Source organism: Drosophila kikkawai, chromosome X (genome assembly GCF_030179895.1).
Source record: "Drosophila kikkawai strain 14028-0561.14 chromosome X, DkikHiC1v2, whole genome shotgun sequence".
Taxonomy (NCBI): domain Eukaryota; kingdom Metazoa; phylum Arthropoda; class Insecta; order Diptera; family Drosophilidae; genus Drosophila; species Drosophila kikkawai.
The window spans coordinates 24,314,302-24,339,272 of NC_091733.1; the positions used below are offsets into that span (position 1 = coordinate 24,314,302).

At 37.2% G+C, this 24,971-nt stretch overlaps 4 protein-coding genes and 1 non-coding gene across 6 annotated transcripts; 2 read left to right on the forward strand and 3 right to left on the reverse strand.

Moving 5' to 3' along the window:
- Positions 1-16: 16 nt before the first annotated feature.
- Positions 17-6,445, forward strand: LOC108083869 (mitochondrial ornithine transporter 1). Its single transcript, XM_017179858.3, has 4 exons — positions 17-516; positions 1,686-2,361; positions 4,955-5,060; positions 5,958-6,445. Exons 1-4 carry the CDS (start codon positions 256-258, stop codon positions 6,247-6,249), a joined length of 1,335 nt encoding a protein of 444 aa, XP_017035347.1. The 5' UTR covers positions 17-255; the 3' UTR covers positions 6,250-6,445.
- Positions 6,285-9,630, reverse strand: LOC108083868 (uncharacterized). Its single transcript, XM_017179857.3, has 2 exons — positions 7,731-9,630; positions 6,285-6,594 (listed from the first exon to the last, which is right to left on the reverse strand). The coding sequence occupies exons 1-2, from the start codon at positions 9,537-9,539 to the stop codon at positions 6,505-6,507; spliced, it is 1,899 nt and encodes a 632-aa protein (XP_017035346.1). The 5' UTR covers positions 9,540-9,630; the 3' UTR covers positions 6,285-6,504.
- Positions 9,631-9,643: 13 nt separating this feature from the next.
- LOC108083870 (RING finger protein nenya-like) lies at positions 9,644-10,625 on the reverse strand. The gene has a single exon (XM_017179859.3). It carries the CDS (start codon positions 10,572-10,574, stop codon positions 9,933-9,935), a length of 642 nt encoding a protein of 213 aa, XP_017035348.1. The 5' UTR covers positions 10,575-10,625; the 3' UTR covers positions 9,644-9,932.
- A 488-nt stretch (positions 10,626-11,113) lies between these two features.
- On the reverse strand, positions 11,114-11,185 carry TRNAW-CCA (transfer RNA tryptophan (anticodon CCA)). The gene has a single exon. It is a non-coding gene; the product is annotated as a tRNA-Trp (tRNA).
- A 1,868-nt stretch (positions 11,186-13,053) lies between these two features.
- Hmr (Hybrid male rescue) lies at positions 13,054-19,582 on the forward strand. 2 transcript variants are annotated; one of them, XM_070288318.1, is made up of 6 exons: positions 13,054-13,339; positions 13,404-16,244; positions 16,311-16,652; positions 17,372-18,010; positions 18,069-18,468; positions 19,301-19,582. In XM_070288318.1, the coding sequence occupies exons 1-5, from the start codon at positions 13,297-13,299 to the stop codon at positions 18,461-18,463; spliced, it is 4,260 nt and encodes a 1,419-aa protein (XP_070144419.1). In that variant the 5' UTR covers positions 13,054-13,296; the 3' UTR covers positions 18,464-18,468; positions 19,301-19,582. The 2 variants fall into 2 exon arrangements, with proteins under 2 accessions (XP_070144419.1, XP_017035363.1); XM_017179874.3 differs by having other exon boundaries at positions 13,055-13,339; positions 18,069-18,492.
- Positions 19,583-24,971: the final 5,389 nt, after the last annotated feature.

Below are 24,971 nucleotides of genomic sequence, written 5' to 3' on the forward strand. Positions count from 1 at the left end.
CAACGACTTTTCACTCACACACTCGCACACACACACACACTCTAAATTGTAGTCTCACTGCCGACTCTGAGAATCTGCTCTCGTTCAGGGGACTGGACAGGGACAGAGTAGTAGCTCCTAGTGGCACCTAGGTAGGCATACACCCAAGAGCCAGTGTGGTGTGCCAGGGAGGTTACTGTGCCCCACCATTTCCATGTCCAAGAGCAGCAAGCGTCGCAGCAGCAACAGCAGCAGCAACATCAGCATCACCGGATCATGACGCCCTTGTCAGAAGAGAACGACGACAGTGCTCCACCAATCCAAGCCATTAGGCAGCGGCATCGGGAGAAGTTGACGCCTCCGGCGGAAGAATCACCGGTCAACGAGGCGGCTTCTGCTGGTGATGAAGTCGTCGATGAAAAGTCCACTGTAATCATGCCGCCGCCGCCGCCAAGGATCGGGAGCACTGAAGTGGGCAGCAGTGTTCTGCTATTGACGCCCGACGAGATCATCGAGTCCTACGAACGAGCCCTGCAGGTACAGTTGTCTGATAAACCCAGGGATTAGGTAAGGGTGTGGCTTTAAAAATTCTATAAAAATTACATAAATAACAAAAAATAGCCTTATTATTAGATTTCCTGTTAAATATACTAAATTATTGTATTATGTACCAAGTTTTAACTGAAACCATTGATTACCTAGGGATCTAGAGTGTCTTTATAAATAACTAAAAATTAAAAATTATATTTTTAATCATCTTTTTAATATGAAAAAAATTATTTAGAAATTTTATATATATTAGGTACCTCAAATGTATAAAAAAAAAGTTTTTAAGATTTTTGAAATATTTATTACTATTTAAAATGTTTTATTACATATATAAATATATGTTTTTGAGAACTAGAATAAAATATAAGTAATTTTCTCTTCAAAAAAAAAAATAAAACAAAAATTAAAAAATTATTTTTATTTATAAAAAAAACAAACATAAGTAAGATAAAAATATTTAAAAAATTTAAATAATATATAATAAATATTTCTAAATTGTTATAAAATATTAGAGAGGTTTTAAAAACATAAATATTTAATTATTCTTTAACTTTCTATTAAAATGTAATAAATACAAATATATTTTTTATTTTTATTTATTTTTAATATATATTTTTAAATATTTTTGAGTTCAAAAGTATTTGCTTTTTTCTTTGAAAAAAACATACAATAAATACATATTTATTTTAGGCTTCTTTTTTAAATATTTATATTTATAAATATAATATTTTTTAAATTTAGATTTTACAATCATTTTTTATCTATAAATAAAAGTATTTAAATTAATATATTTATGAAAACAACAAATTTTAAATTAGACAAAAAGAAAAACAAATTACAATGCTTACAAAAATTATTATTATATATTAATCATTTATAATATAATATTTATTTTTCAATTTATAAATTGTGCTCTATATAATTATTTGTATTATTTAATGATTATAAATTTTTTGATTAATTATTTAATTAATACATTATAATAATATAATAATTTATAATACATTAAACCCACCCAAGGCGATCTCAATTCCACTCTCCGAAAGTGAAACTGGGAACGCCCCCCCGTCGATCGCTTGACAACCCTGTCACATGCAATCCACACCATCCACAATCTACAATCCACCCACCAACCACCTATCACCTACCGCCCGCAGGCAGCCATTGAGGGCATAGAAGGCGGCAACGGCGACGCCACCCAAAGCAAGTGGAAGAAACTCCGATCGCTCAGTGTTCAATCAACGCTTAGGGCCGTACGCGACGGTCTGCTGTTCGTGGTCGGCGGTTTCTTGCGTTTCGTTCGACGCCTCGATATGCACGGCGGCGGTACCGGCAACAATATCAACTTTGTCGAAGGGCTAATCGACTTCCTCGCCGGCTCCCTGGGCGGTGCGGCGCAGGTATATGTCTCCCAGCCCCTCGACACGGTCAAGGTCAAGCTGCAGACCTTCCCGGAGGCATATCGCGGCATGTGGGATTGCTTTGTGAGAACCTATCAAAAGGATGGTTTCGCCCGTGGCCTCTATGCCGGCTCTATACCGGCGGTGTTTGCCAATGTTGCTGAAAATTCGGTACTATTTGCCGCCTACGGTGGTTGTCAAAAATTCGTAACATTTCTGGTGGGCAAGGAGACGCCCAGTGAGTTGACCACCGTACAGAATGCCTGTGCTGGCTCCCTAGCCGCCTGCTTTTCCACGCTCACCCTCTGTCCCACGGAGCTGATCAAGTGCAAGCTTCAGGCGCTGCGCGAGATGAAGCATTTTGTGGAGGCAGCCCACCCGGAGGACATGAGAACGCCATGGACGTTGACGCGATACATTTGGAGGACCGAGGGTGAGTAGTTGTAGTTATAAATTTTCATTAAGAGTGAAAATGTAGAACTTTTAATTAATAATTTGTGGGAATTAGAAAACAAAAATTGATTCTATATATATTTTCCCCTCACTTCTTGTCGGTGGGGGGGGGGGGGGGGGGGGGGTGTGGGGGCCTTGGTTTTTTCTGTTTTTTTTTTTTTTTTTTTTTTTGAAAACATATTTGTTGCTCTGGGAACACTCGAGTGCCCTGATTAGATTATCTCCGCGTGGCTTTCGGCGATCGTTTTCTTTTCATAATTCACAATTATCGCATCGCAGTGTGCGATATAAACACGGATACGGATCGCACTCATACCATAAAAAAATATATAAATAATAAAAAACCCGACGGATGCCCACATGGTTACGGATTGCGTGGTAGTTGCCGGATCTTTTGGTTATCGCTGCCTTGCGATCTTTTCAAATATAAATTAATTGGGCTGCAAAAAAGCGTTGGAATTAAAAATTTTAAAATAATATACAATAAATAAAGTATATAACAAAAAAAAAAATAATAAAAATGTATATATATTTAATATATAAATTATAAATATATTATAATTTATAAATAAAATAATAAATAAAGTAATAAAATAAAATATATATATATATATATATTTAATATATAAATTAGAAATATATTAAAATAGGGAAAAATAGGGGTAGCTTTGGGCTAAAGAAAAATTCTACTTATTTTTATTCAACTTTCAATTTAATTTTGATTTTAGTTTAATTTAATTTAATTTTTTGTAAGAATAAAAAATATATCGATTTTCGATTTCCAAATAAGAAAAACATATAGAATTATTTTTCAGAAGCTGAAATTATGTTTTAATAATAATAATAATTTCTACACCCACTTTATAATACTGGTTTATTTATTTATAACTTTTTATTATTATTTAAGAATTAAATATTTATCAAAATTCATAATTAAACGTTTCTTGAAATTAGATTTCCAAAGAAAAAATTATAAAAAATTATTTATTCTGATAAAAATTAAATAATTTCTACTCAACTCCCACTTAATATTGTTGGTTTTAATTTATTAATATTTAAAACATTAAAAATATGTAGAATTTATAGGAAGAAAATATATAAAAAAAAAATAAAAATATTGTGATAAAATTCCGTTAATATTTACTAAAGTCCCAATTAATATTATAAATATTATTTAGGCATTTAATATTTATTTAAATTTAATAATTAAAATTATAAGAAAATTTTGATTCAAAAAATTAAAACTTCCACTTAATAATTATATTATTTATGACTCCAAAAATAAAATATATATAAAATTAAAATTTTTTTGCTAACTGAAACTCTGAAATCTATTTAGACCAAAGCTTTAATTTCGAATTTTCCAATGAATTCTTGATACCTATTTAATTTAAAACTCAGAGATATGTTAGTAGTGGTGCTGCACATATTGAATTTCGATCCATAAATCGGATGACACATAAAATGATTCATCAAATTCCTGATTTTTTTGGGCCAAAATGTAATAATAATGTTATCAGAGCTTCAAAGTGGGTGTATACAAAAGTAAAGCTTATCGCAAAGGCAACATAAACAATTTTCAGATTGTTTTATTTTTATTTTTAAATATTATAACCATTCTACAATATTTCTGTTAAAGTTACAACAATATAGCCATTTTTAAAAGAATTTTGTTTATTAATTTCAAATTGTTTAAAATAAGCCTTTATTTTTGCATTTTTAAAGGAATATTATTGAATGGATATATTATTTTAAAAATATATTTTAATTTAATAAATAAGTGGTTTTGTTTAGTAATTTTAAAATTGTTTTAAATAACTCTTTTAACAGTTGAAATATAATAAATTAAATAAGCAAGTCTTAAAAATAAATATATTATATATTAAAATATATATTAAACTTGAAACTTTAATGGTTGTCTGAAGCCACACAGGAAGCATAAGCCATAAAAGATCAGACGACACGAGGCCATAAAATATATGCCTCTCCACCAAGTGATGAGTTTTTTTTTTGTAATAACTCAACCCCCAATCGAATCTAATCGAATCGCGAGAAGGTTTCGTATATTCTCAGAAAAAAAAACATAAATAATAACAAGTATTTACTACGCAGATTGCGAACATAGGAATTAGGGATTACTATGCCCGCTGATAAGGTTATTCTTAGCCTCGCCATTTGGGAACATGCCACGCACTGTGACGTAGCCCGGAATGGGAGATCTGTGGCCACAGATCGTGGCGTAGTAGGGGAGAATTGTTAATCGGAAACTGAGCCAGCGCAGAGGCATCCACTATCAGTCCAAGTGGAAAGTTACAGGGAGAGAGAGAGAATGCCTCGTTGATCCGCGATTGACAGCCCCCGGGGCCAGTCGGTTAGATCAATGGTGCATCTCCTCTAGGCAGGCGATGAGCACGTTTCCGTTATGGTCTTATCATGGGCCTTACCAACGGTCACGACCTCTCGTCCTCTCACGTGCCAATCTGCATTTGCATTCCGGTTCCGCCTATATTTATTTGTTATCTTTAAGTGACTCCGACTTCGACTCTGACTTGCAATCTCCTTTTTCTCTGCAGGCATCCGAGGCTTCTATCGGGGCCTGAGCTCTACATTCATACGCGAGATGCCGGGCTACTTTTTCTTTTTCGGCAGCTACGAGGGCACACGTGAGTTGCTGCGAAGGTGAGTGGGAAAAACCCTTAATTTAAAGGTCTTAAAAATTACACAATTACTTACAAAATTAATTGCAATTTAGTTCTTTCAAAAATTTAGTATTTATCTTAAGTAACTTTATATAGTTTTTACATTTTTCATAATATAAAAAATATATATTCTAAAGTTCTTACAAAAAACAGTCTTATTAAAGCTATTTTCTTTAGTTTTCCCATTTAGTTTTTTACAGTTTTTATAGTAGAGCTGGGAAAAATCGATAATATCGATTCTTTCTGTTTCGATTTAATCGATTTTGTTATTTTGTTGCATTAAAAATCGTTTTTTTTTTCAACTTTATTTTACAGAGCATAACGCCATACGATTTTTTTCAATTCAAATTTTTAATTAAATTAAATAATTTAAATTATAAATAAATAATTTAAATTATTTATTTAAATTATTATTTAATTAAATTAAATATTAAATTTAATTAAAATTAAATTAAATAATTAAACTATTTCATTCATATTATTAATTTATTAAATGTAATATTGTATTAAATTTAAATTTTATTAAAGTAAATAATTAAATTATTTAATTGATTTAAATTAATTGATTTAATTTAATTTAAATAATTATTCATAAGCATTAATTTAAATTAAATTAAAGTAAATAATTATTACTTTAATTCAATTTAAATTAAATTCAATATTTAATTAAATTAATTAATAATTCAATTTATTTAAATTTAATTTAAAATAATTAAAATATTTTATTTTATTAAATTTAATTAAGAATAATTAAATTATTTTATTTAATTAAATTTATTTTAAATAATTAAATTATTAAAATTAAAAAAATTTAATTAAGCTTCCTGAGTTTTCTTATTATACCTTTAATCCTCGTTATTCCTCATTATTTCCCCAGAGAGGATCAAACAAAAGATGAAATAGGACCAGTTCGAACGATGATCGCCGGCGCCATTGGTGGTGTTTGCCTTTGGACCTCAACATTTCCAGCCGATGTAATCAAGAGCCGGATTCAGGTGAAGAACCTGAACGACAGCATGTTCACCGTGGGAGCTGACATAGTTCGGCGCGAAGGCGTTTTGGCCTTGTATCGCGGCCTGCTGCCATCCGTCCTGCGTACCATTCCGGCAACAGCCACTCTGTTCGTCACCTACGAGTACACCAAGCGAGCGATGAGCGCCACGCTCTGATCGGAATCAAGAGAGCTAAGCTACTCCTTAACTCCTTAGTAGTAGCAGTTGTTTGGGGCGTGGCCGCGGGCGGTCATCATGAAATATTTCCTTCTTCTTCTCTTTTTTTTTCTAGATAATTCCTAGACCGTAGTGTTGTGCCTGTATATTGTTCAGATATTAATGCTAATAATGCTAATGACTGACTATTATCCAAGTTATTGTGGTTCATTTAATTTGCTTTTTGTGGTATCTTTGGTGCTTCTCATTTTCCTGCTATATTTTGGCCACTTGGCTGAGGCGACGTCGAAGGAAGTCCTGGCGATCTGTGGCGTTTTCCAGTTCCCGCCATTCATGCCAATAGATCTGGTGGTTAAAAGAGACGTGGAATTTGATATGGGAAAAGTACGAAAATAATTTTTAAAAAATGTCTAAGAACAGGAACCAAATGCATGTAATAGAAAAAGAGATGATGGCTAGAATATTCATTTATTATGTAGATACTTATGTATTGCTTAGGTTTTTTTTTATTTATTAACTGTTTAAATTCAAAATTATATTTTTTTTTTTTTTAGATTTTCAAGGGTTTTTCTTAATTCACAGATAGTTATTAATACTCCCTATTTGTCTGCCATTTTTCCACAACATTTTTAAGGATATTAAAGACCAAATCGAGCTTTTATAATATATATTAAAAAATAAATATATAAATTAAAAAATATTAAAAAATAAATGTATATTAATAAATAAATAAATAAAAAAGTTGTCAAGAACTACAAGTTAAAATAATTATTTGTTAAGCAGAAAACAATTAATAAAATGCCAAAAAACTTAAAGTGATGTTTTTTTAAAGACAAAAAAGAGAACTCTCTCTCTCTCCTTTCAGCTTCTCTCTCAAAAAGATTTCCGTTTTCTCTCTTCAAATATAAATGAGAGCAATCACAAGGAAATAACGTTACCAAAACTCTCTATCTCGCTCTTTTTTAAGGTTCTTGTTCAGAGAGAACGAGAGAGTTGTCTAATTAAAAGTCTAGAGAAGGAGTTAATTAATTAATAAAATGCCAAAATTAATTTATATAATTTAAAAAAAATTTTAAATAATGTTTTATAAAAAAAAAAATAACAATTATGTTTTATAGAAAGCAAAGAAGCGAGATTTCGTTCAACTTCTCTCCCAAAATACTCTATTTTCAAAAACAAATGAGAGCAAATACAACGTAAACTCTCTCTCGCTCTCTTTTAAGATTCTTGTTCAGAGAGAACGAGAGAGTTGAATGATTAAAGGTCTAGAGAAGGAGTTAATTAATTAATAAAATGCCAAAAAAGTTTAAGTGATGTTTTATAAACAAAATTGTGCTGTGTAGAAAAGATCTCTCTCGCTCTCTTTTTGTTCTCTTTCAGAAACTCTCTCTCGCTCTCTTCTTCACTTCGTTCTCTTTCAAAAAGACCAAAAGAGAGTTGAATGATTCTAAAGAAATGTAAAGAAATCCTTCATTACTCACCACCACTGGCTGATGTCCCAGTTGCCGAAGCTGCCTCAGCTTCATGTCCATCTGTCCCGTAAAACGATTCTTGTCCCGTATCATGTTATTCCATCCTGCAATAACAATCACAATGGTGGCCACTTGATCATCCCCGGCCTTGGTTTCACCTAGCAAATGCCGCCGGGTGAGTATCACGCCATTGTAATCCTCACCCACCTCCGCTGAGAGCGGCAAGGCCCTTCGCTGGCGATGGTCATAGCAAAGAACCAAATCGCAACGCTCATAGTGCGGCAGGACATGCTTGAAGCTAAGGTGGCGATGAAGCAGCGTGGCGGCTTCACGAATCTCCAGCAGAATGCGATCAGTGCTATTGAGCCGGAAGCGTCCATCCCTCACTGGGATATACTGTGTGTAGAGGCGACCCATTTGCTGCAACTGCCGTTCGCTGAGCAGCGGTCCCTGGTACTCCTCGTTACCCAAAAGACGGGCAAATGCATCCAAATGGAAATACTCCCGCCCTGGGAGTCCCGTTCGATAGGCATGCTGCAGGAAGCGCGGTGCCAAAACCACACCCAATAGCTCCACATCCTGAATGCCACGCATCGTGAGAAACTGCAGGCAATTGGTAAAGCAACGCGGATGCCTTAAGATCTCGTCCAACCGCTGGCGTAACAAATCCGGCAAACGCTTGGCTAACCGTGCCTCCACCCCCGAGGGACTGTTGATATTGAACAAGGCCATCACCAGGCAAATCCGTTCCACATCCTTTAGGCGTGCGCCCTCCAATTCCCGCTCAAAACGCAACAGTATCCGCTCCACCAGGACATCGTTGCAGGTCTGCAGGTCACAACCCAACAAGGCCATGTGCAGGCAGGCCAGCAGTGACACTCGCTCCACCTGATCCTCCAGCGAGCATAGCAGTTTCTTAAGCGGCTCCACCTGTGGCAGCTTGCTGCTGTACCTCAGCACCTTTAGCAGGGCCACCAATGGTATATCCTCCACGGTATCCAGCTCACTGCCCAGCCGCTGATATATTTGCTCTAGCAGCTCGGGATTCCTAATCGGTGTTTGCGTCTTGAAGAAACCCATGGCCATTACGCCCAATTCACCCAGTGACATTTGATTCACGCACCGCGATAGATTCAGCTCAAAGTCAAACATCTCGAAGACGGGACGCCGCAGTAGATTGCACAGGAACATGGCCTGAACGAGCTGCTCTGGCGGCAATTTACGTACTTTTCGGCCCAGCTTCTTCAAGGCCAGCCACACATATTCCCCGATCCGGGCTAGACCCAGCCGATACCAGGCATCGCTCACTAGCAGCAATTGGGCACTGGACCAGCCTTCAATGCGGCGACAGCATTCGATGTCCAGCGTGTTCCACAGTTCCATGTAATTGCGGGTTTTGGGGGATTCCGGCGTGGGCAGCTCACCGAGAGCACTTAGAGAGCCCAGCAGTTGCTCATCGGTCAGGCGATGCAGTTGCTCGCAGTAGCAGCGGGCAAAGGCATCGTAGCGGGCATCACTAACCTGAAGGCCCAGACGGGTGGAGTGCTGCACTAGACCCAGGAAGTCGGCATACAAATCCTCGGCTTTGGCTTGGCTTTGGGGTTGCAGGAAGCGCTCCCCACAGAGCAGCTCTTTAGGTGCTACATTGTCTTTAGGCCGGAGCACCTGGTAGGGCTTCAGGGACTCCATTAGGATTCCATGAGCAAACTGATTCTCGCGATCTGCAAATATTCGTGCGGGCAAAATGTTTGATGTACACAGCTGGCGCCTTAGAAGATGCGGTACCCTGCGCCAGAGGCAGTGCGTCCTTGTCCACATGGCTGGGCTTCAAGTGTGGGCAGTTTTAATTCAATTAAAACCGCGTAAATTGCAAATAAAATTGATGTTATGAAAGTGAAGAAAAAACGTGGAACAGCTGTTCGTGAGTGGCGTTGCCAGATCGGGCTGCTAAACGTTACAATTTCTTGATTTTAATCAGGTTTTTCCTTAATTTATTAACAAATTTAGAACAATTGTTCTTATTTTAGGCTTAAATCTAACAAATTATCAATGAAATACTTATTAAATATGAAAATTCTTGTCATTGTGGCGTTTTTTTGTGCCAAAATCATGTCCATGAAAAAGGTACAATTTCTTAATTTTAATCACGTTTTTTCCTTAATTTTTCTTATTTTATGCTTAAATCTAACAAATTAATCAATGGTTTACTTATTAAATATGAAAATTCTTGTCATTGCGGCGTTTTTTTGGCCCAAAATCATCCGCCGTGGTGTCCATGAAAAAGTTGTTCTCCTTCTCCATCGAGGTGTCCGTTGTCGTTGTGGTGACCGAAGGTGTATGTGGTCTTGAACCACGTTCCTGGCTACTCCTAGATCCCCGGCGTCCTCTATGGCTGCTGCTGCTGCCACTCGGTGCCGCCTTCTCATAGTACTCGATGTACTTGCGCATCTCCTCGATGCGCTTCTTCTCCCGCTCGATTTGCTGATTCAACTGCATCTCGATCTTGTTGTAGCCCTGCAACTGCAGCTCCAAGTCGCGCTGCCGCTCCATCTGCTGCCAAAATCCCACATTGTCCGATGTCCGTTGATCGCCCTGGAACTTGCTGATCTTCTGGTACAGCTTCAGGAATCTAGTGGGATCCTCAAAGTACTGGGCCATGCCGCTGGGCATGTTCCGGTCAATGGGGATCGTCTGCAGTGGCTGGCTGCATAGCGGACACTTCTTCGGGTCCTCCAAGGAGCTCCGCTCCAGGCAGTTGGCACAAATTATGTGATGGCATCGGGTCAGGTTGAGGGCCAAGGTCGGCTCTTGGGACCGAAGATGGTAACACTTGTTACAATGCAGACGAAACATAATTATTATTGTTTATTGCGACGCAAATTCAGTAATTACGGACGACAGCTGTTTGTGGGTGAAAATGAAATCTAACGGATCTTGGGCGTGGCGATCTGGCAGCACTGGCACTGTTATAAAAGTGGTTATTTTGTACTCAAACCCTGTGTATAACAGTTTAGTTCTTTTAATTTTCAAATTCGTTTTCTTGTTTTTGAAAAACTGATAAATTTAGGTATTTTATTTTCCATTTTTATGTGCTTTCTCTCTCTATTTTTTAATATATATTTCTCCCTCTCGTAATATCTTAATATCTAATTTTCTATTTCGATCTTTCTCTCTGCATCTTTCTCTTTAACCCCCTCTCTCTCTCTCAATCTATCCTATCTATCTCTTTCTCTATCTCTCTCAACCGTTCTCTATCTCTCTCTTTCTCCCTACCTTTCTTAATTTAAAATTTAACATTAAATTTATAAAGAATTCAAATTTATAAATTAAAATTTCTGCATTTAAAAACAAAAAAAAAGTAAAATAAACAAAAATATAACCTTTAACCTTTTTGACCCCGACGTGATTTGAACACGCAACCTTCTGATCTGGAGTCAGACGCGCTACCGTTGCGCCACGGAGTCCCTCTGACGATAGCAATCAGCTGCACAAATATCTAATAAATTCTAAGCTGGTTTAACTATTCGCGCGTCTAAAAATAATGACCGCAAAATAATGCGCCCCCTGATAATGTCGACGTCATTCCAATGCGTTCTACTTGCATTGCTCATTCAATTAACTGCCTTGCTTTTGGCACTTTATTAGCATGATCTTTATTTTGTTTAGTTTAAAATAAGATAAACAATGGAATATATATATATGAATATATATTATTTTAAATTAGTTGAAGTAGAACAATTCAATTATGTGTTTAAGAACAGGTTTGCTTAAGAGAGAACTGCAGTTAACATTGCCAAAAACTCGTTTTATGCTCAAATAAAAATTGGCTAACCGACTTTTTAAACGATCGCTCTTTAATCAAAGTACAGTAATGACATGATTGTTGGGACCCCATTTTCAATAGCAAGCTGGTAATGATCGTGTCGTTGGAATGGTTCTGTTAGGAACCATCTATGGATCTATTTTGTATCTATACAGCTTTCGTCTGTCTACTTTATCTATTTCAATTTCTATTTATCTATCTATCTGTCTATCAATTAATCTATTAATCAATAAATAATTATCCATATGCCTACTTATCTATCTAAGGATTTATCTATTTATTTATATATTTATACATATATTTATATATGGATATCCATCTAAGGATCTATCCATTTATCCATCTATCGACCCATCAATCCATCTATCTAATGATCTACTTATTTAAGGATCTATCTGTCTGTATATCCATATATTTATAAAACTATCCCTCTATCGATCTATATTTCAATCTACTTATCTAAGGATCTAAGTTATCTGTCTAAAGATATATATTAAATTATCTTTCGATCTATCAATAACTTTAATATTTTTCCCAATATTCCGCTTTGTATTTTAATATATATCGCACTCTCTTTCTCTCTCCCTCTGAATCTATCTCGTTTCCTGTAGTTATCTCACTCTGTCTCTGTATCTATATATCTATCTCTTTCTCTTTCTCTTCCTCTGTTTCTATATATATCTCTATCTCTCCCTCTCTCCATACCCATCTACAATTTCGCTTTCTCAATATTCATCTTTCTCTTTCTATATATTTCTTGCTCTCTCTCTGTATCTATCTCTCCCTGTCTCTGAAGCCACCTATCTCTCTCTCTCTTTCTGTCTCTCTCTGAATCTATCTCTTTTCCTGTAGTTATCTCACTCTGTCTCTGTATCTATATATATATCTCTCTCTCTCTCTTTTTTTCTCCATCTGTCTCTATATATCTCTATCTCTCCCTCTGTCCATACCCATTTACATATTTCGCTTTCTTAATATCCATCTTTTTCTTTCAGTATCTTTCTCACTCTCTTCGTATCTATATCTCCCTCTCCATGTCTCTGATTTCACCTACCTCGCTCTGTCTCTCTCTCTCTAGCTCTCTCTCTAGCTATCTCTCTCTCTGTCTCTCTCTAGCTCTCTCTCTCTCTGTCTCTCTCTTTAGCTCTCTCTCACACTCTCTCTATTTTCGTATCTACCTAGCTCTCTCTGTATCCATATATCGCTCTCTCCCTCTCACTCCCTTTGTCTATTTTGCTATCTCTCTCTAACTCCCTCCCACTCTCCTCACCCACAGAGAATATAAATACCGGCCCTAGCTCAAATATCCCACCCAAACCTATTATACCCTACACATACTTATTAAATATATATATACATAGCTACAAAAGCAGAAAAACAACAAAAAGAACCAAAATAACGTTCAAATGCTCTACCAGTGTTGCCACATATGTGACTATCGACCGCCAAGTGGCAGCACCACACCGTCACACTGTGCCATGGCTGCCGATAGTATAAACAATCGATACTAATCGATATCACTGTGGACAGGCACTAGTGTCAAATAATTTGCCAAACAAAATTTCTGGCGTCGCGAAAACCCGCAACTGCTTAAATCGTAACCAACAAAAAGGCCTTCCCAACATTCTGGCCATATTTCCCGGGTGCGTCGGTAGCCGGCGCTTTATTTGTATTTGAATTTCTGCGGCAGCCACCGGACGAACTGGGAACAGGAGACCCAAGCAATTGGCGGCGGCTGCGGCGGCGGACGTCATGGACAAGAAGTGTGTTCCAGGCGTGGCGCCGGTCGTAAATGGTGAGTCTGCCAAGTAAAACTCCACTTGCACATCTCCTAATGCTCCCTCCTCCTCCATTTGCAGTGGAGGAATCCCCAGCCTCCCTGGATGATGCCACATACAAGGGACCCACCACTGTCCTGGAGGCCTGCGAGCAAGAGCTGAATCTCATTAACTTGGTGCGCCAGCAACCCGCTTTGTATGATAGCCGGCACAAGCGTTTCCATGATGACACCCACAAGGAGCAGCTGTGGAAAAGCATCACCACTAAGCTGAATATCGAGTTAACCCAATGCCTGGTGACCTGGTCAGAGTTGCGCTATCGCTATCAGCGACATGTGCGTCGCTTGCGTGCCTTTCATCGCAGTTCAGTGCAACGTAAAGGTCCCACCAGACGGCGTCCCTGCTTGAGATACGAGGAGGAGCTTCATTTCCTCTATCCCCATGTGGCACGCTTTCCTTTGCTGACCGTGGAGGACAGTGACAATGATGGTGAGGGGGATGGTGATAATGGTGCACCCGAAGTTGAGATTGTAGAGCCACCACCGGTGGATATCATAGATGTGGATCTGGTGGAAGATGCCTCCAGTTTTCGCTGTTCCAGTGGCGAGCGACGCCTAATCGAGGCGGTAAGTGCCTATAGCCAGCTCTATGATCCCTTGCATATACATTATACCAACTATCGTCATCGTGGCTTGATTTGGAGTTCCATATCCAATGAGCTGCATGACAAGGCCACCAAGCTAATCAAAATTTGGTTGAAACTAATGACCCGCTATGAATGGGAGATTACAATTAATGCAGGAAAAAAGGAGTCAGAAATCTGTCAATTGATGAATTTCATGCGGACATCGGTGCTGCGAATGCATGGCACTGTATGCCAGAGTTCCAAGTACCTGCAAACTGGTTGGCATGAGCCAATTGAGAATTTTCGTAGCGTTTTGGCCTTGATTAATGCCATGCGCTCAATGCCCGAGTTGGTTCAATTGATGGATGATTCCCAAAAGATGAAAACCAAGCCCGCAATTTATGATGATTTGTGGTTGAAGGTTGGCAAAGCGGTGACCTTGGGTCATGAGCGTTGTGAGGTCACCTGGCTGGTGTTGCGCTCCTTTCACACGGAGCTAACGGTGATGCGTCAGGAGGGTTATCAGCTTCAGGATAAATGGTATTTCGAGAATATGCTCAATGGTATTTTGCGTTTGGTGGCTAATCGCGCTGCCAAACGTGGCAACAAGAAACGTCCACATAATGGTGATGCTACGGAGGAGGAAATGGCTCAGCCGCCGGCCAAGATTGCAGCACCAGAACCACCAGCGCCGCCACGTTTGCCTATAGCCATTGTCTATCCGCCGGCGATGAAGAACAGCAGCAACGCTAGCAGTGCTGCTCCTCCTCCTCCTCCTCCTTCTGACATACCACACACCTCCTTTGTGATACCCACCATTCATGGCAACGTGAGAGTGTCCACATTGCCTCCGGTGCCCCCAGTGCCCCGTTTGCCGGTGAAACTGCCCAGCTCCATAACAGCCAAGCCAGTGAATCAGTCCCCAAATGCCGTGCGTCCTTTGCTGCAACGTCCTGGCATTCAGATATCAGTGCGTCCCAAAAATGCAACGCCATCTATGGCCAATGTCCCCATAAGCCTATCCACAGCCATTATCCGAGCCATACCTCCTCCTGCTCCTCCTGCACAAGCAGCAACATTCGTACGACCAGCTGCACCAGGAGCCAAACCAAAGCATATGAAGATCATAGCCAGAATACCCACATTACCCACAAGAAAACCGTCTAAGGTGGCACCCCCTATGGTTAGAATCCATCAGCAGGCGGCTGAGGATGTAGGAATAACACTGCCAGGATTAACAGGTAGAACAGGAGCAGCTGTTGGCACAATGGAGGCAGGAGCAGGCAAAGGAATAGGAGGTGGAAGAGCAGCTGAAGCAGGAGGAGGAATGGGGGCAGGAGCGGGAAAGGGAGGAGGAGCGGGAGCAGGAGTGGAACTCGGAACAAGAGCGGGAACCGGAGCAGGAGCAAGCGCAGGAGCTGGATCAGTAACTAGTAGAGGAGCAAATGGAGGAGTAGGTACTACAGCAGCTGCGGCAGCAGTGGTAACAATACCAGGAATATATCCAGAAATTCCCTCGACATCCTCTGGAGCAAGAGCATCAGTTAAGACGCTAGGACCCACAATAATTCGAGCCACTGGAACATCCTTGCCAACGGTGGTGTTACCTGGCAGCACAACAACCAGGATAGGGATAAGTAAGCCACCTGAAGCTACCTCAATGGCTCCACCAGTTCCGCCAGTCACCAGAGCAGCTCCTTCGGTGGCCAAAACAGCTCTTTCGGTGGCCAGAACAGCTCTGCCAGTGGCCTCACCAGCTGCTACAGTAACCGCAGCAACTCTTCCAGTGACTACATTAGCTCCTGCCGCTTCTTCAGTGACCATAGCAGCTCCTGCCGCTTCTCCAGTGACCATAGCAGCTCCTGCCGCTCATCCAGTGACCATAGCAGCTCCTGCCGCTCATCCAGTGACCATAGCAGCTCCTGCCGCTTCTCCAGTGACCATAGCAGCTTCTGCGGACACAACAGCTACTTCATCTCCCCCCATAAACCCAGAGGAGGAGGCGGAGGAGGAGTCACCATCCACCTCCCGCTCCATACCCACAGATTTTGGACAAAGTCCGCCTGGCATATTCATGAATGCCATCAATGTGAATCTGGTTCACAGTTCCAGTGCCGGGAACTCTTTGCGCATTTGGGGTGGTGGCCTCACTTGCAATTATCACCTGAATATGGTGAGGGCAGCCACATTGATACGCGAGGTAATGGCTGTGCCGCAACTGCATAACAGGGATCCACGACTGAAGGCCCAGGCCGATGGCTTCTGGCAGATAATCTCCCAGAAATTTCATTTGCCAGGTAAGCTTTTTCTTCTTTTTAATTAACTTAATGAATCCCAAACCCAAATCCAAAACCCTTTTACAGAGTTGGCTTTGCGCGCCTGCTGGAATTTCCTGGCCAACAACATGAGCATTTTCCCGAGCATTGCCCCAATGTCGGAGTTAATGCGTCCCTTTAAGGGTAACCTCAAGGTTTGGGAGAAATCCACACGTTTGTTTGACAAATTTGATGAGATTGCTCGCAAAAACGATTGGATAAAGCACAGGGAGGTGATACCGCAACTCATACGCTATTTCCGTCAGCATGAGCATTTCTACTGGGAGATGCGTAAGCCGCGTCCGGGAGAGCCTGTACAATCGCCGCCTTTGTTTACGGAAAAAGACCGCCAGGAGGTGTGGCGCGAGGCCAAGATTAAGTTTCCCGATCGTAAGTATTACGCAAAGAGCTTGCAAATAACTGTCGACCGTTTCTCGTTGTCTGCAAACTAAAAGACTCAGAGAGCAACCGTTTCATGGGTAGCTTGAATGAACACGTTTTTTTCTGTTCTGTTTTGTTTCGGTTGTTCCAAGACCGTTTTGTTGTGTTCGGTGATATATTAAGAACCCATGAATCCATGAAACGGTTGCTCTCTGACTCTTTACGAAAAGACTCAGAGAGCAACCGTTTCATGGGTTCTTGAATGAACCCGTTTTTTTCTGTTCTGTTTTGTTTCGGTTGTTCCAAGACCGTTTTGTCGAAAATAGGCTTTTGCGTATGTATTGGTATACATTCACAAGCGTTCGTTTTGCAGATGTAATATATTATTTTGCAACAACAACGAAAGTAAATGTAAAGACCGTTTTGCGCTGAGTTTTTGCGGTCAATCGGTCTTTTGCTGAGTTTTTGCGGTCAATCGGTCTTTTGCTGACTCTCTTTGGGCGAGCGTTTCTCATTCCGCTCTTTGAAGGACCGAAATAAAAAGAGCTCAATGCAAAGCGCTCAACAGAAAACCGAAATGAAGGCAGCAAAACTCTCTTGCTCAGAGCAAGAGCGAGAGAGTATGAACTTTTTCGGTTGTGCTCGCAACGAGAGCGAGAGAGAGAGAGAGAGAGAGAGATTTCCTTAAGGGTTTCCCTTAAATCCTTATCCTTTTGTTATTTTCGCAGTCAATCATCATGACATTTGGTCCATGTTCAAATTTGCCTTTCGCACTTATATGGAGGATCTTGAGCGCGGCATTGATAATGCCTGGCCCCAAATCTGGTGGCAGGTCCTCGAGCAGCTCAAATTTCTAGCCGATGTGAGATATCATCCTTTGGAACCATATTACTATATTGTACACAACAAGATCCTTGACGAGGTCAAGCGTTGCAGCATTTTTGAGGCCTTGACAAGCAGTGATTGTAATGATAAAAGCAAGACTTCAGCTTTATTGGCTCGCGTTTGCAAAGAACCCATGCCCTGGTGTTCGGAGGAGGCCAAACGTTTGCTTACAGGCAAGCTAAGTACCTTTGAAAAGGTTAAAAAACCCAAGGAATTACAGTATCCTGTACCTGTAGCTGTGGCAAATGAGGCAGTGGAAGAGGTTTCTCCTCCAGTGGAGGAGGCACAGCCCTCTCACTCGCGTAACCTTTTAAAGCGTACACAAAAACCAAGTGGTTCACGTCCCTCTTTCACTGTGCCCACCATCGAGGCCTTTGAGCTGACCCGCATGCTGCGTCGGTATCCACACACCTTCCAGCGTGTGCACACCATCAACAAGCGCACGGCCTGGGTGAGGGTCTCCAAGGAGTTGAATATTACAGGTTAGTAAATATTACAACAAAAAATACAAATAAATCTAAAACAAAGCCTTTTTTCCAGTCACCGAGTGCCGTTTGGGTCTGCAGTATGCCCTCCGTGAGATGCGCTTTCTCAAGGCTTTGGATCCCAAGAATCTCTGTACAATGAATCATAAATACTATCGGAATATGGATGAGATTTATAAGCAGGTAACCAGCAAACCTCAGCTAACAGTGCGCACACCGGAGCAAATGAATGAATCGGTTAGCGAGGCAGCTGTTGAGCTGCCCGAGGAGGTGATGCCGCATCATTTTGTGCCGGAAATCAACATGTCCACCAGCAAGCCAAGTCTGGTAGTTAAGAACTGGGCCTCGGCTGTTGGCAATTTGCCCAGCGAAAGCCAGGATGTTTTGGCCATCAAGCTGAAGTACCTGTTTGCCAAATACGCCAAGATGGGCTCTCATAACAATTCTTGACATAAGTAATACACATTATTTATCACGAGGTTATTATTATTATTAATATAATATTATTATTATTAATATAATATTATTATTATTAATATAATATTATTATAATTAATATATATTTTTTTTTTTTGTAAACCCAAAATCACATATTTTCCACATAAAAAACAAACCATTTATTCAATTTAAATTTAATTTATTATTAAATTCCTGAAATACACTCATGATTTTTTGTTGTGTATATTTGCGAATATTATTATTATTATTATAATATTTATTATTATTATTATACTAATATTATTATAATAATATTATTATAATACACAAATCACAAGCAAATGTCCCACTATTAATATACAAATTATAAAATGAATTACAAATTTATGACTGTTACTTTGCAGTTAAAAAAAGCCCAAAATAAAATAAAATAAATTTTTTTGTAAAATAAATTCGAAATTTTTTTTTAAATTAAGAGTTTTTCAGTTAATAAAATGTAGCTTACTAAAAAAGCCGAAATAAAATAAAAACTAATTTTTTTGTAAAATATTTTCAAGGTTTTTTTTTTTATTTTATAACTGTTTTTCAGTTAAAAAAAAATTAAACATATATTTTTTTTATAATATATTTTTTAGATTTAAAAATGTATTTTTCAAAAAAATTAAATTAAATTTCAAAAAAATTAAACATATTTTTTTCTAAAATATTTTTAAGCTTTGAAAATTTATTTAATTTATTAAAACCAAGATATTTCTTAATATTCTTTTCTGCTTATTTTTTAATATACTTTTTTAGCTTAATAATTTTTGTTTTTCTTATATTTATTCCGATTCGGGTCGCTTTGATTAGGGGGCGACATTTGTGCGGGTTACGCCCACTTTTATGGCCTCAACGAAGGACATCAAAAGTAAGCCCCCTTAGAAATTGTGGCCGGACAATTGCCAAACAATTTGATTGCAGTGTTTATGGAGGAGGAAACAGAAGCAGGAAGATAATAAGCCGGCTGAATGGGATGCTTGTTTTGGTCAAGGAATGGTGAGAAGTTCTTCTTTAAATTAACAGGATTTGAAATGCTAAATTTATAAAATAGGAATATAAAAATCATTGAGAAACTAGAAAGCTTTCTTCTTAAATACCCGTTAAAAAATAAAAATATAAAAAATAAATAATAAATTGTCTCTTAAGTAAAATATCTTAAGTATTGTTGAAAATGTCTTAGAAAACTGTAAACATATATATTTTTTTTATTGTTTTTAGTTTATTTCATAAAATTAAAACCGAATTTTTTAAACATACTTTCAATGTCTCAAAATGTATGATTAAATATTCTGAAATTCGGCAAAGTTAAATTTGTTTTCCTAAAAATTTTCCCGTTTATTGTTAATGATTTTAATGTTTTCTAAAATAATTTCCCCTATACTTCAATACCTCAAAATTTATTTTAAAATATGTTGAAATTCTGCCAAATTATATATATATTTTATATTACTTTCCCATTTGTTGCTAAAGATGTTAGGGCTTTCTGAAAAGATTTCCTCTATATTGCAAAGTCTCAAAATTTTTAGAAAAAATATTTTAAAATCCGGCAAAGTTCTCAATTTTTTCTAACAATTTTCCGATTGTTGGTAAAGATTTTTAGGATTTTCTGAAATGATTTTCCCTAGGTAAGGTTCTTTTTTAAAGAGATAAATACTTAACAAATGCTGTCTTCAAACCTCAGAAAGCCTATTTAAAAGGCTTCTCCCTTGATCTTGGGGGAGCTTACTGAACTAAATACATACCTAACTAGTGCATGTCCAGGACACTTATTATCCCAGCTGTGGCCAAGGGAAAGTACATAAAAATTAGCATTATTCCCGGCTAGCGTTGAGGTCGAAAGTTCAAAGTGCCAGCAAGAAGCGGAAAAGCGAGCGGAAAGCCAAGGGGAAGCCCAGCTTCTCCACCTTCTCCATCTCTCCCATACCCCTCATAATCGTTAGGGCATCTGATGGCGATGGCAATAATGTTTGCTCCTGGTGATTAACGCAATTAAACAGGTGCTCAAAATGATGTTTCCAGTGGATTAGGCGAGGACAGGATGCAGGATGATGCTGGGGGTAGGAGGACCAAGATGAGGATGAGGTATGGCAGTGCGTACATCCGCTAATAAGGGACACATTAGCAGCATGCGCCACCACGTTCGCATTAATTCTCGGTCGGTGGGTGAGGGCTTCCCTGGTTTGTAACGTTAAAATTCCATTAGCCCGAGAGCAGGAGTCTCTGACCCGGTGGATTCCATGGCTCGCGCTCAGGTGTGTTCTTTCCAACTTCTTTTTTTTTTGTCCGCCACCCGGGAGACACCACTGGAGGGGCTTCAGTCTAGCTGGGCTCGTTTATGCTTATGCAATCGCCGCAGCAAATGGTTCACATGACCTCCTACTCCTCCTCCTCCTCCTCCACACCTAATGAGCCACTTACTTGGTCTATTGTCCAGCTATTCATTCGCTGCGTTAAGAGTGAATGGGAAAAATTAAACTTACAATTTCCAAGCCATTACTAAGCGAGGTGGCTTTAAAGGGGACGAGAAGGCTGGTTATGGGTTTTTGTTACAAAAAAAAAATAGTTTAGCAATTAAAAAAAAATAATTTATACATAGTTAAGTTTAGTTTTAGCTTAGCAATTTTTTAAAAATATTTTATACATCGTTAAAAATGTAAAAATTTTAATTATTTTTTAAATTTTAATACTTAATACTATTTATTAATTAATTATTGTTATTTACTAGAGTATAAAAACTTCGGTTACCCAAAGTCACCTTCCTTTCTTGTTAAATAATAAATATAAGCTCAAATTTAAGACTTTAATGAACATTTAGTAATAATTAAAAGCTTGAAATTAACCTTAGTTAAAGTGACTTCTTTGAATTAGTCACAGATTCGACTCAATGATACCCTTTCCTAAGTACTACCCTTCAGTTTTCATAGCCTTTACGGTTCAAGCGATCATAAAACCCGCTAATTGTAGGTCTTTTTGTTGTTTTTTTTCGCTTCATTTGTTATTCGTCCATCTTTTATTGTTAGGAAAACAAATAAATACAACAAAAACAAAAACTAAGAGAGAAAGAGAAACACACATAAAAACAATAGCGGAAAAATAGTAATAACAAAAAATAAGGCAAACTATTTAATGACAATCGCCATGGCAAACCCACACAGCAACCCAGCAACCCAGAATCGGAATCTGGCTCTCTCAGACTCAGACTCAGCATAGTTCACTGGCCAGAAATAAGTACGTAACGTAAGTGTATAAAAAAACAAGTGTTACGAGACACAAACACCTTGAATACCCTTTCCAAATAACCCTTAAACTTAATTGATTTTATAGAATAAATAAAATACTTTTTAATTTTTGAGCAAAGTTATTTTAAAGTATTTTATTCTTAAAAAATATATATTTAAATAAACTAAAAAACAAATTTAAAATTATGAAAAATGGTAATTTATATTTTCCATTATTTTTTTTTTAATTTTTAGGGGTATTATAAAAAAAAAATTAAATGGCAAAAATCTAGCTAAGCAGCTCTACAAAATAATAATAATAATAAAAAAACTATACACAAAACAAAGAACACGCCCCGCATTTGGGGACGAGCAAAAAGTAAACAGAAAAGCCATTAACGTTTACAACAACAACAATAAAATAGCAACAATTGCGAGAAACAAGCACTTGGCAACATGCTGCTGCTTTTGTTGTTGTGGTTGTTGTTCTTTGCTCTTGTTGCAGAGAAAAAAAAAGCAACACACACACTTAATTTATACTAAAAATATGATAATTTTAGATATTATAATTTTTGGTTAAGAAGTTAAAGAGAGCTGCTACACAGAAATAAAAAATATATGATTCTGTTTTAGTTTTTACTAGAAAAAAAAATTCTTTAATTTCCCTAAAGGATTTTTTCTATGGAAATTCCTTTTATTTATATTTTTGGGGAATTCCGAAAATGTAAGAATTTTTTTTTTAAGTGAAAACTGTAAAGAGATTAATTTTTGTAAATTAAATATTATTTTATTTATATATTATATTTTTTAAAATGCATATTTAACATAGAAATTAAAATTAGTTGAATCTATTTTAGTTTTTACTAGAAAAGCTGAAGAAATTTTCCTATCGTATTTTAAATATTTTTTACGTTTTTTTTTTATATTTTTATAATATTTTTTATATTTCTTATTCCTTAAATTCTTCATATTTTCCAGTTTAAAAATACCTACAACAAAATACCTATATCACCCCAAAATCTTCAAGCAAAATATTTCTATTCAAACACCTAACAAAATTCCCAGTTGAGAATTCTAACTTTTAAGATAGATCGATCCCCTTTAAATTTCGATATAATTATGTTTTTCTTTTCCACATTTTCTCTCAACGTGTACCTTTCTTTGTTACTATTGTTGGGTTTCTTGCTGAATTGTGGATGGCAAAAACAATTACGATTTCGCAAACAAAGATAATTTGCGAATGAGATCGACGACACGATACAATGGCACACTACCAACATACTATATAGTATATATGCTTTATCGACAGAGGGGATAGGGTGGCAAGAAAACCTGGAATACGCCAAAGTGGAACGCTTAGAATGGGGGGGAAAAAACACAGAAGCTACTACTTAATTGAACGGGCGAGCTTCTCTCTTTGTGTGTGTGTGATCGCTAATCGTTAATCGGCAATTGTCGATGGGCAATCGACCCACAGCACGATTTTCATCGGGAAGGGGTCAATATTCAGGCAGCAAACAAAGCACATGTAGAATGAGAAACGAGTACAAAATGTATTTAGTACTCTTTTAGACCAAGGTAACGAGTCTTTGACGGAATATGTGGATATACTATGCATATATCTTGACTTGTTTGCTTTTTGGAATAGGGGAGTTGGATTCCAAAGAATTTATATGAGATTTTAATATAAATACTTTATAAATATTGCAGGAAATAAGAGTAGAAATGTCTAAAATTAATATAAAAAATTAAAAATATAATTCTTTATTTAAGAAATATCATCTTACGATTAGTTTACTTTTTTTTTCTTAATTCAAAGGCAAATATAACTTGATTTTCTGGTAAATTTGTGATCAAAACCAAGGCAAATTTGCTCTAAAAGCTTCACAGCGAAAAATCGCACACGCACTTATAATTCCCAACTGGTTCTAGCATACCCGTAATAAAGTAAAGTGGTGGTGAGCGCATAATATTATATATGTGCTATTGAAACCAAATTTTTTCTTTAAATAATTAAAAACTTGATATTAAAAATCGTTCAAATCTCCCTAAAACTAAAAAAAAAAAATCGTTATAAATTTAAGAAAAAATGCACACAATTCCAAAATGATTATTTTAGGTCAATGGCAAAGTTTCAGTTTCGGTTTCATCAGTGTCAACTAACTGCGGTGACCCCTAAAACTCAACCCTGAATTGGAGCCAAAACGGGGGGCGAAGAAGAGGGCGTGACCTGAACCGAATGTGCGTTAAAAAAAAATACGAAAAAAAAAACAAAGCCAAAAAGCCCCCAACTCCAGAAAAGAGCTTAATGAAAGCAAATCTGGTTTAAGACGTGACTTGTTTATTACGCCTAATGAACTTTCTACACTTGCAGGTAACCGAATTTTCCCGAACTTGACTAAAAATTACAAAATTAGGTCAGAGATACAAAACCGATATTGCAGCATTAATTTAAACCGAATTTTTCCCTTTAAACTTTTTGCTTTGCTTAGCACTTTTGCTTTTTTTTTTTTGTTCTGTCAAGCAAAATATTTCTTAATATTTTAGCTCTCAATCTCACGAGCAACTGGGAAAGTACTTTATTGATTGCTGATTGGGTGTAACTTGATATTGGGAGGCCAATAAGAAATAAGAGATACATTTAATGAATTTGTTTATGAAAATGCTGAAAGGAAAAACACGCTTTAATTTTCTTTAAAATATATATTTATAATGTATTTTAATTTTAAAAATTATTAACTCGAGAAAGTTAAACAGATATATGCATTTTTTCAATTCTAAATTAGTGTAAGAAATAAGAAATAAATATTATAAATCTGTTTATACAAATCCTGAAAAGGAAAACACGATTTCAATTTCTTAAAAAATATATTTAAAATGTATTTTAATTTTAAAAAATTTAAACTCGAAAAATTTAATGAGAAATATGCCTTTTTTCAATTTTATATTAGTCTAAAAAATAAAGAATAAATATTATAAATTTGTTTATGCAAATCCTAAGAGGGAAAACACGCCTTAAATTTCTTTAAAAATATATTTATAACGTATTTTAATTTTGAAAAATTTAAACTCAAAGAATTCAAGGAGAAATACAATTTTATTTCAATTTCGAATTAAAAAAAAACAGGCCATGCCTGTCAGTTTGAACACCTGCCAATCGCCAGTCCCTAGTTTATATAGTTTTGCTCAATCGAAATCATTCCCTTGCCACATCTGGAACATTGAAACTTTGAAATCTTTCCCTTAAAATTACCACAACAAAA